This window comes from Epinephelus fuscoguttatus, linkage group LG11 (assembly GCF_011397635.1).
Source record: "Epinephelus fuscoguttatus linkage group LG11, E.fuscoguttatus.final_Chr_v1".
Lineage (NCBI taxonomy): Eukaryota > Metazoa > Chordata > Actinopteri > Perciformes > Serranidae > Epinephelus > Epinephelus fuscoguttatus.
Window position 1 is genome coordinate 13,458,868 of NC_064762.1, and position 12,295 is coordinate 13,471,162.

At 39.0% G+C, this 12,295-nt stretch overlaps 1 protein-coding gene across 1 annotated transcript; it reads left to right on the plus strand.

Moving 5' to 3' along the window:
• The first annotated feature begins 2,182 nt into the window (after positions 1-2,182).
• On the plus strand, positions 2,183-3,966 carry tcf21 (transcription factor 21). The gene is made up of 2 exons (XM_049589198.1): positions 2,183-2,747; positions 3,489-3,966. Exons 1-2 carry the CDS (start codon positions 2,325-2,327, stop codon positions 3,576-3,578), a joined length of 513 nt encoding a protein of 170 aa, XP_049445155.1. The 5' UTR covers positions 2,183-2,324; the 3' UTR covers positions 3,579-3,966.
• The last annotated feature ends 8,329 nt before the right edge of the window (positions 3,967-12,295 follow it).

The window sequence follows — 12,295 nt, forward strand, 5'->3', positions numbered from 1 at the left end:
AGCACACCCAGGGACCCTTGCACGTCAGATGCTGACGTGGAAAGTCCATGACCAAATGTCGATATGTGACGAGGTCAGAGTGAGAATGTGTTGGAGAGAAATGAAAAGGCGAGCACAGTACAAAAAAAAGAAGAAAAAAAGGAGAAATTTGTAAATTTAAAGATACTTTTTTAAAAGTTTTTTTTGTTGTTGTTTTTTCTAATCAGGTCTTGTTCTTGTTTGTGATAAATACGGTAATTATTTTTGCGGGGTGAGGGTGGGCAGGGAAAGTTTGCCCTGGGCACCAAATGTACTGGGTCCACCACTGTTAATAGCAGAGAGCAGCAGATTGACTGTAATAAACATTAACAATAAGAGGGAGTGAAAAAGATATCTGTGTTGATACTGTGGAAAACGAGCATTTAAACCAGGGGTGTCAAACATACGGCCTGTGGGCCAGAACTGGACCGCCATAGGGCCCAAACTGGTCCACTAGATGACTAGACTAAGAGGTGCCAGGTTTCAGGAGCAAGTTAAGCACTAAGTAGTCCACCTATGTAAAATTCTGCTACAGAGGCTTTTCCACCCTGACCAGGATACAATTCTCTGATATAACAATGAAAACTTACTGTGACCATGTTTAAAGATATTAGACATTGTGCCAAATATTGTCAATCAGCAGCCTCAGTTCAAAAGAATCTGTCTCAGGAAATGTGTGGATAAATGCACATGTAATGACAGTGAGAAGTAGACTGAGTGAATGTGGAAAAGCTGAGACACACTATTGAAATTGCATTTATTTTTCTTTACACATCTCAGGCTGTTATCGTTATGTGCCTGAAATTAGGTCTGTGGTAAACACAAGCTTAAGAGACTCATTCTGTTCTCAGACATCAAATGAGTCAGTAAACACCCCATTTATAAACTCTGAAGATGTGTCTCAAAAAAGGTAGTTGCTAACAAGAGGCTCAATGAGACTGCACTCCGTGTCAAACATGCTTTTACAGTCTTGTTATCATCTTGTTATCAGGTTCTAAAAATAAACATTGTTATGCCAATTATATCTACAAGACAATACATGACAATAAAACTGACCAAAGTTTGAAAAAAAATTGATTTCAGGCCATTTTTCTTCAGGTTTTAAAAGCACAACAAAGAATGGGCCTTGCTGCCACTTAAAAACACATCATTACAACCTGCTATCATTCCCAAATTATTATTATTATTTAATTTTATATACTTTATTTATTCCCAAGGGGAAATTCAATTACTTGATTATCATTATTATTTTATTTTTTTCAACAGCGGTCAAGGTTAAAAAGCTAAAAATCCTGAAACCTGAATTTTACAGGTAGAGCCTCTGTGTAATTCACAAAGTAAAGCTCAGGAGCCAGTTGCACAAAACACCTTAAGTTTTCTCCTTATATCCATCGATGGATTTAAGGGCATCAGAAAGAATGTGGTGACAGAGACATGTGCTTGTTTTTATTTTTTTAAGAGGCCACTTTGTTCAGTAAATAAAGGTATTTAAATATTAAATAAAGGTTAAATAAATAAAATATAAAGTATGACACTTTAATTTTTCCTCAGCTAAGGGACTTACTTAAGGGTACTGCACAGAATCCCTGGGAAGATTTCCTTAGTTAAGTGAAAATGTTAAGACATTTATTGCATTGACAGATTTTACAGTGGTAAAACACAGTTTCCATGGTAACCATGTGTTTGCTGCCAGGCTTGTGATACCTTAAGTCTTTTGCTCAATGGTTTAAATAACTTTAAGGGATTCCTTAAGTATAAGTCCAAGATAAGGAGAAAACCTTAAATACTAAAGTGAAAATCTGAAAGCAACCCGAAAGGGAAGACGTGTTTTGTGCAACTGATTTTTTAAAGAAAGCCTTAACATGGACTTTGAGGGAAATCTTAACTTAAGGTGTTTTGTGCAACTGGCCCCAGGCCTTGAAGGGATTTAAAAACAAAATCAGTATTAATCCATCTGTTTGCAGTTCTTTCTTTTCTAAAGGGAATGGATGCTTGGTGAGTTAGATTGTGCCTAAAATAAACTGTATTCTGTATTTCACTGGGGGCCCATCAGGTCCCTTGGGGTCCTGGAACCCTTTGGGGGACCAGCATGTTAGATCAGCACCAGTGTCTCCTCCCAGCATGAGGTAACGCCCTCTGTAGCCATGAAGATAAAAACTGTGTTCCTCTGTGCTCTGTCCACGCACCGTCAGCAGCTGATGACCACATCTCTCCAGGCGCGTGTTCCGTCCACCCTGTCCATTCCCGTCCACCCTTTGCGTCCTGCTCCCATGTTTTGAGCCCGCTCCGCTCGGAGACAGTTCACCATGTCCACCGGGTCTCTCAGCGATGTCGACGACGAGCTCCTGGACGGCATCCTGAAGTTCGGCTCCTCCGGTAAAGACTCCAACGAGAGCACGGAGGAGAGCTCCAACTGCGAGGGCACTTGCGCCAACGACGCGCCGGGCAAGAAACGGAAGACGGCGTCCCGGAAAACGGCGCCCAAGGGTGTGGCACAGCAGGAGGGCAAGCATGTGCAGAGGAACGCGGCCAACGCTCGTGAGAGAGCCAGGATGCGAGTCCTGTCCAAAGCCTTCTCCCGGCTGAAGACCACCTTACCCTGGGTACCGGCGGACACCAAGCTCTCCAAACTGGACACGCTGCGCCTCGCGTCCAGCTACATCGCGCACCTCCGGCAGATACTGGCCAACGACAAATATGAAAACGGATATATCCACCCCGTTAACCTGGTGAGACTGGGGCATATAAAGGAGGGGAAACAGCTTACATTTTAATATGTTATTGAGCAGAAAAAATCAGAGTGAGGGAAAATTTAAGTTTAAAGTTAGGCCTAAATTAAAAAAAAGTATGCCGAATTAAATTTTGTTGAATTTATTATGTGCCCAACATAATTTGAATCACTCATTATTTTTATTAAAAGCTACACCAGTGGAATTTGTACATTTATTAGGATTTTAACCAGACTTCTGGCAGGCCTCATGCTTGGCACCAAGGTGACAGATGAGGGTGATGGCTTTGCAAAGCAGGTGCATTAAAGGGTAAAAACAATTCCTGTTTATGATGAGTGTTCAGGTAAAAATCAGACTCAGAGAAAGCATCACTATTTATGAATTATTCAATATCAATAAATAGACCAGAAATGCTGTAGGCCTGCACACTGGGCCTTAAATTAGGAAATGAAAGTAACTTAAATAAATGTGCAATATCTCAAATATTAAAGCAGATATCCAGATGATCTTAAGAAGGTAATATAACAGACACAAACAGGCTTATTATTGATGCATACTGATATTTAAATTCAGTGCAAACATCTGGTTATAGTCCTTAGCTCATGCCTGATATTAATTATATTCACATGATCCTTGCAGCTGATTAATTGGCACATAATAGGTCTGAGATTTTTGTGTGACTTATATGTAATTGCTTGATACATTAATAGTCCTAACTGATGTATGTGGTTCCCTCCGCAGACGTGGCCTTTCATGGTTGCAGGAAAGCCGGACAACGATTTGAAAGAAATGCTCAACACAACAAGGTTATGTGGAACAACTGCGTCATGACGAAACCAAAGCGGACACTGATTTTTTTTTTTTTTTTTTTTTTAATTCAAAGGGGAAAAATAAATGTTTTTGTGACTGAACTGCACGCCTCATCTCCGCAGACTTTGAGTGGGAATAACGGAGATCCGCTCTCCTTTTGTTCCCGTAAAGACGAGTTGAATTTTTTTTTTATTTAAATGCATCCTGTCACCCATTGTTGTCTTTGCTGGTTCAAAGATAAACTGCGTGCTTTACATTGTTTTTTATACTCTGCAGATGCATTTGTAGCTCGTGCAGGCCTGTTTTGGCGGCCGCATTATGGATGGATGGATGTGCACATTTAAAGTGTCCACTGTCTCAAATGGTTGTACAGATTACATGTATATAAAATATATTTGTATCACTTTTACACCTTGTGTTCTGATTTTTTAAAGGTTAATGTGTTTTATTCGTGTGTGTGGGCCAACGCATTGACCTATTAACCCCCTCTTATCACTGCACTCCTTCAGAATAGCAGAACCTGAGCACCAACCAAGCGTCAGAGCAGATAAGTCTCTCTCTGTTGTTTCTAACAGATAACAATGGACGTGGTTGTCATTACATAAACAAACTTTTGCCTTCAAAGATTATTTGGGACCCTGAAAGCAGTTCGTCCTCTTGTAGTTTAAACAAGTCAAATCAAGTTTATCTCCCTGCCAATTTCATTGTGTATAAAAGGTTTAAAAAACAAACAAAAAAAGAAAATAATTTATTAGAAATAAATAAATTTATAATAAACTAATACTGCTTTAAAAAAATTGTAATATAAATATTAAAATGAATCTAAATATTTTAATATAAACATATTTTAATATATTGTATATATACTATATATAAAATATAATATCTATAAATTATATTTATTTTAATATATTTTCTATATAATATATTCATTTATTACTCTTTCAGTATATTATTTTGTTAGTTTAATGATAAGAGTTTTTCATCATTATTAATATGTATATATAATATGTTATTATAACAGGCCTATTATATTTATAATTGTGTATAACATTTTATAATTAAATATAAAATATTAAAACAATAAAAATAAAATAAAATATTTATAAATAATATCAATAGTATGATTCAATAATATAATATATTTTCTATATAATTGATGTTCTCTATATAATATATTAATTTATTATCATTTAATTAGTTTAATATAATATTATTTTATCAGTTTAATGATAACAATTTATTGCTTTTTATTACTATTAATATTTTAACATTGTTAGGACATAAATTATTGAGCTTAATTAATTATTAAGACTAGCAATAAAAATAACTTTTTACGTAATTTTCTGAATCAGTATCACTACGAAATTAGGCTCAAATGTTATTTTAAACTGACATTTTTACGTTTAAGCAAATTAACTGTCATTGATTGGATAGACGATTTAGAATTCAGCCAATCAGAGGCGAGGAGCGGAGCGGCGCGAGCTGCCGGAGGTCAGAGGACATTTTAGACATCTTGAAAGTTGCAGTAAAGCTGCGGGCTGAGCTTTAATCCCGCCCAGACCAGTTGTTTTAATTCGCTCGGGTTATGACCGCTGTGTTTACATCATGCCGACAGTTATTTATGCAGTCTGACACGCGGCCTCTCTGTCTTTTTTTTAAACATGGAATCCCTCTCCTCCTCTCTCCCCCTTTCTATCTCTGTACATCACTCTCCATGCATTCACTGGTTAAATGCTAAGAAAGGAAACCTGCCCAGTCTGGTTTCAAGTGCCAGACCTGTAAAACCTTTGTAAACTAACCTATAAATAACAACACCTCAAAATATGTCCCTTTGTTTTAGTGTAAGGAAGCACATTCTGAAAATCATTTTACAAAACATACGATGAACAGCCTGACCTCCAGGTTGATAAGTGCAATTTCAACAAGATGTCCGTTTTTCCACATCAAGCCAGTCACTACTCACATGTTCATACATTTCCACTCCTGTGTGATGCTGGCATCACCACACCAAACTAAAGTGAACACTGTGATAGTCTGGCGACCTGTCCATGGTGTACCCTGCCTCTCGCCCAATGTCAGCTGGGATAGGCTCCAGCCTCTTCGTGACCCCTAAAGCGTTATACTTGTGCTCAGGTCTATGCAGAGCCTCTGCCATAGCCTACGTACATGGCCTAGGCCTACACCATTGTGAGCATTTGTAAGGTGGTGCGTCTGCTGCAGTTACACCTCCAAAACACGAGTTGGCAGCAGGGATTCTGTCAAGTGCTGTGAAGTTTAGTTGATTCAAAACACTCAACATGGCTTAGTAGCTACAATTTCAAACACAAGTCCACAAATCAGCTTCACTATAACTCGCAGTATTTACAGACGAACACTTGTCTTTTCCCCACAAATACAATATGCTAATGTTATTAGCAAAATTAGCATAATTAATATTACAGGCTATTTTGTGAATATGAATTCGGGGACAACAGCAACATTTAACAAAAGTAACGTTACAAAATTCAGCTCCATTACAACTCACAAGGTTCACTGACAAAACAACTGTCTTTTACTAAACACGTTTTCCAAACGAATACAACATGCTAGCGTTGTTAGCAAAAGCCTACAGCATTTTACATTGTATAAATTAGCCTAGCAGCTAGCAGACTTTTCCTCTTCTCATATGTAGTCAGGGACAACAGCAACATTTAACAAAGGTAACGTTACAAAATAAGGCTCCATTACAACTCACAAGGTTCACCAACAAAACAACTGTCTTATACTAAACACGTTTTGCAAACAAATATAACATGCTAACGTTATTAGCACAAGCCTATGGCATTTTACATTGTATAAATTAGCCTAGCAGCTAGCAGACTTTTCCTCTTCTCATATGTAGTCAGGGACAACAGCAACATTTAACAAAGGTAACGTTACAAAATAAGGCTCCATTACAACTCACAAGGTTCACCAACAAAACAACTGTCTTATACTAAACACGTTTTGCAAACAAATATAACATGCTAACGTTATTAGCACAAGCCTATGGCATTTTACGTTGTATCCTATGAGGGGAGATTTCCTCATATGAAGCCAGGATAAATCACACACAAGACTTAAAATGTTCTGTGGAGGCTTTATTGTCTTCACAATTTATTGTTTCTTATCTGTGAAATTAAAGTAAATAAAAGCTTTTTTTCCACTGAGGGAAATGGTTTCAGCTTACAGAAATAGACAGGAGGTCTGCTTCACCATGACATTACATTTCAATGGAGGAAGCAGGGTAAATTATCCTCTGCTTTACAGGAACATTTAGAACAAACCAAATGTTTGGGCAGTGCCTCAGCAGCAGGGTTTCACCCATATTGTTTGAAGATAAAAGTCTGATACAGCTGCTAATATTTTGCATAATGTTCAGTATTTGACCACAAAAGTTCATTGTTTTTTTTTTTTTCAGGGAACTGTATTCCGGTCAGGCAGCATTTTATATGAAGTAGGCCACTCATCTCACTGTTCAGCTTGCTCCTGAAACCTGGCACATCTCAGCCTTCACAAGTGCATCAATGTCAGGTGTGCAAAGTCATGTTTGACACCGATGGTCTAATGAAAAACAAATTAGTACTATTTTAAAGACAAGCAATAATGCACTGTTTTTCATACATTATATATATATATATATATATATATATTTTAGCACTCACGGCCTAAGTGCTAGTTGTTTGGAGGGTGGGTTGGGGTTATTTGTTCAGCAGTCTGTCCACTGAAAGCTAGTCCACGGCCAGCTATAGCTGTTATTTGTAAATCCTACAAGGTCACAGGCAGAGCCATGAAGATTATGGAATGAGCCTAGTGGTCCAATTTAAAAATCTCGCATTTATTCTCCATCCAGGAAACAGCCTAAAATAAGCCCAGTGTGTTATTTTAACTTGTAGTGCAAACTCCCGCAGTAAAACCCTCAAATTCACAGAAAAATATGAAAAAAACAGAGAGCATGAACTCAGTGTCCTCACTGGTTATGTCGCAGTTGTGCACTAAAACATTAAAATGCTGCACACAGTAATGCCTCAATAATAATAAACCAATAACTCTTTCTGTACTTTTACTCAGGAAAACTTTGAATGCTGGACTTTTGCTTGTATTTTAGAGAATATGTCTGCCTGTGGTGAAGTGGTGGTTGATGAGGTGCGATTACAGAGGAGGAAGTGGGTATAGTTATGTTAGTTAGTTTTGGCTGACAGGTGGCTATACTGTAAACGGACAGAAAAAGGGGTGGGCATACCCTCCACTACACTACCAGTCTGCCACCAATGGTGAGTACAAAAATGCAAAACAAAACAAAACAAACAAAAGCAATTTAACTGATTGAATTTGTCCGCATTCAATAATTATTAATGTTTGATATTTAAATTTCAGAGTTTGCACGTTCTCTTCGTGTCAGCGTGGGTTTTCTCCAGGTACTCCAGCTTCCTCCCACCTTTCAAAGACATGCAGGTTAATTGGTGACTCTAAATTGTCCGTAGGTGTGAATGTGAGTGTGAATGGTTGTCTGTCTCTATGTGTCAGCCCTGTGATAGTCTGGTGACCTGTCCATGGTGTACCCCACCTCTTGCCCAATGTCAGCTGGGATAGGCTCCAGCGGCCCTGCGACCCCTTTAGCGGGATCTATACTTGTGCGTCAGCTTTATGTAGAGCCTCAACCATAGCCTACCCACATGGCCAACACCATTGTAAGCATTTATATTAGTGCAGTGGTGTGTCAGCTGCAGTTACATCTCCAAAATACTGGTCAGTGGCAGGGTTTCGGTGAAGTGTTGTAAAGTTTGGTTGATCCAAAACACACCCAAAACGCATATTAAACACGCATTAAACGTGGCTTATAACACAAGTACACAAATCAGCTTCACTATAACTCACAGCATTCACAGACAAAGCACTTGTCTTTATCTGGACACAAATACAACATGCTAAAGTTTTTAGCACAAACCTATGACATTTTTTGTATAAATTAGCCTAGCAGCTAGCGGACTTTTCCTCTACTCATATGAAGCCAGGAACAACAGCAACATTTAACAAAGGTAACGGCACATAATTCGACTCCATTACAACTCACAAGGTTCACTGACAAAACAACTGTCTTATACTAAACACGTTTTCCAAACAAATACAAGATGCTAACATGCTAATACAAGCCTAGCGACAAGCGGAGATTTCCCCTGCTCATATGAAGCCAGGATAAACACACACAAGACTTAAAATGCTATTTTTGTGGAAGCTTTATTGTCTTCACAATTTATTGTGTCTTATCTGTGAGATTAAAGTAAATAAAAGCTTTGTTTCCACTGAGGGAAATGGTTTCAGCTTACAGAAATAGACAGGAGGTCTCGATGTGTGGTTACATTTTTGGGAAGGTGCACATCAGGCTACAGCGTAGGGCACAATGTTGATTCAACGCAGAGGTATAAATCGAAAATGAAAAATGAATGAATTTAAATTTCATTCATGACTTTGGAGTATTGAGCTAACATAATGCTCACTTAAGGTCCACTTACTAGCTTTTCTCAGCATGCAGTCATATCTTATGGTCTTTGCCAACAAATATTTTCAGTCGTCATGTAGATATTTACATACTTTGAGACTAATGAGATAATTTAGCTTTATTCGCCATTAGAACTACTTTTTAGTGACAAACAGGAGAGATGTGGCTGACTTTAATCACACTCACTCTTTCTCTTCACTCTGCCCATGTGAAAAGGACAGCACCAAGTATTCTGTAACAAGAACAATAAGATTGAGTGCTGCAGTAAGAGTCCCACCGACATCTCTTTAAGGACCCTCACCTAATACATCAGCGGCGGCGTGGCAGGGGCCTCGCCGCCACCTCAAAGGGACCACCGTGGAGAAAATAAACTTGGCCGCCTCTCTCCTGGGGCCAGCTGCAGAGAGCGGGAGAGGAAGAGAGATAGAGAAAGGGAGGGAGGGGTCTGTAGAGAGCAGGGCTGGGATTCCCATACTTGCTAATTGTTTTGTTGGACGGATGCCCAAAGTGTGATGTGAAAAAGGTCCACGGACTGAGGGGAGGGAAGAAATCACACTGTGTTCCAGCTGATCCCATCATGTTTCCCATCCGCCCTCACAGATCACTCACTTTATATTGGCATGACTGTTTTCTTAGAAGTGATTTGGCTGATGCAGAATAATAGTGTGAAGGCTTTAATCAACAGTTTATACTGTGCATTCCAACGTCTCTGTCTTTCTGTCTATCCATAAATACTGGACACATAGACAGCCAATGGAGAGAGGTATACAGCTACTTTAAAAGTTATTTATTCTGAAGCCCTCTGCAGAAAACAACACACTCCTTCTTTTATGTTACGTCACTACATCTCATGTCATTACTCTCCCAAAACTCCCCCCAGGCCTCACCCTAACACACTTATCAGTGCATGCCGCATCCTAAGACTGCCATCTTCTGGACAAAATATAGGGTGTTTCTGGGGACATCCTGGGACCTGACAATCGCACTCCACACATCCATATAATACGCATAAGAGTGTTCTGCTAACATGTAATTTCATATTGCTATATGATACATAAAATAAACCCTAGTTTAAACATGTTATAATAATAATATATGATATAAACAACAATCATCTATGTACAACAATATGATATAATAGATACTATATATATATAGATAGACAAGAAATACCCAACACTTCATTGTACAAGTTCATATAAATGGACAAAATTCAATAAACTGCACTTACAAACAAGCTGGAGAGCCAGTGGCCCCACAGTCCAGATGAAAACCTGACAGAGCTCAGCTCAGGGTTGGCCAAGGCCTGGATGATATCATTTTCTGAGACAAAGAGCCTGCACATATATTGATATATAAGATTACGTATTAAAAAAAGGGCAAGTAGGCACACCAACATTTACAAACATTTGGCTGGCACAGCACCATCATAGGAGTTTTAGAAGCAGTCTCATGCCGTCATTATAGGCCACATTAAAGGCTCTCTAAGTCTTCCTAAGCTTGAAAAGTTTTTGTCACACACAGCAAACATCTCCTCACGATCCGCTAGCTACATGTCCTCTGAATATGCTGTGAAAAAGTCGGGTCTCCAGCAAAGGCTCTGCAAATGGCAACAAAAACATTTTGGTCCAGGCTGCACCAACCAGCCAGCGCAAGACCGGCAAAAGCAAGCACACACACATGAACACGGTGCCCATGTCTCACAGGCTCACGCAAGCGCTCATACGTGAACGCAGTGCCCAGAGAGCAGCGTTGCCAGTTGTACGATAATTATCGTATTTGTACGATAATTTGGCCCTCTGTATGATGTACGATCAATAATCCCAAAAAAGGCCAAATGTACTATAATTTGACCATTTTATGAATGTGTGGTCACAATCAGTATACCGGAGTTTTTTTTGTGAGCCCTGAAGGCACCTGTTCCCATGTGACATGTTTCCAGCCAATCGCACTTTGCTCAGCGTGAGATACGGGTGACGTTTGTTTCTGAACAGTTAGCATGATTGGCTGAATGGTCAGCTGTACCAGCCCCACGAGGTCCTAGGACCAATCAGGAAGTTGAGCGAAAATGAGATTCAAAACAGAAGAAGAAGAAGAAGTAGAGGAGGAAAAACAGAAGCAAGGAAAATGGAAAAAAAAGTAAACCAAAAAAGTTAACACTAGAGTGACTATATTTGCCTATAGCGCATCAGTAGGATTGTTATTTTGGTTATGACAGATGTACGATAATTTCCCTCAAAAATAGTCTCTGGTACGATAATCCTATAGTATGTAATATATAATATATATAATAATCCTACATTTCCCACCTGGCAACGCTGCCAGAGAGGCAGTTAGAGCTACAGGCTACAATGAGGCTAAAAGGAGAGCTAGCTCTGTTGTGTTTGATAACATTGTTGAACGTAAACAGCAGTGAAGTGTTTTCGTTGCCATTTACGGAGCCTGGGCTGCCTACAGAGACTGGACTTTTTCACAGCATATTCAGAGGACATGTAGCTAGCGGATCATGAGGAGATGTTCGCTGTATGTGACAAAAACCTTTCAAGTTTAGGAAGACTTAAAGAGCTTTTAAGTCTTTGCATGTTGCTCTTCTGATAGGAGCGCCACAAGAGGGCAGTATACAGCGGAGTGCAAAATGCTCTATAAAGAGCGATCTTCACATTAACTGAATACATGCTAAATTTACAAGTAAGCATATTAGCTTGTGCATACAACTTGCGACACTGTCTGTGGATATCTTTGTCATGTCATATTGGTATTATATTTGATGTCAAAGTCTGCACCACAGTTAGAGCAATTGTTGTAGTTGTGAGAAATACACTGAAAGGCAAGGAAAAAAATGACAGTATTCACACTGCACAAGAGATAAGAACATTTATTTCTTTAGATGACTGTAAAGACATGCTGACAACTGCAGAACATGGGAAATGTTTTACAGTAGATTAGTAGGGCTGGGTACCATTCAAAAATGATGATATATGATTAATCATGAATTTATCAGACACCACAGGTGTGTTGTACAGCCATACTGTCAAAGGTTTTGATGCCACATCGGCACACTAAACTGCCAACTCTGACAAATACACTGTGCTCACCACACCACAAACTGTATGGGTTTAAGCTGCTGCAGTAGTCAGCCAGTCACACATTGCATTAATACCACTTGGTACTAGCAGCAGATTTCTATTAATAACTTAAAGAAACAGTTCACCCCAAA

What these genes read in the sequence shown, in the direction of transcription:
- tcf21 (XM_049589198.1), top strand. Translation starts at nt 2,325, where the DNA reads ATGTCCACCGGGTCTCTCAGCGATGTCGACGACGAGCTCCTGGACGGC. An exon ending in ATATCCACCCCGTTAACCTG is followed by an intron (nt 2,748 to 3,488) that starts GTGAGACTGGGG and finishes TTCCCTCCGCAG; the next exon opens with ACGTGGCCTTTCATGGTTGC.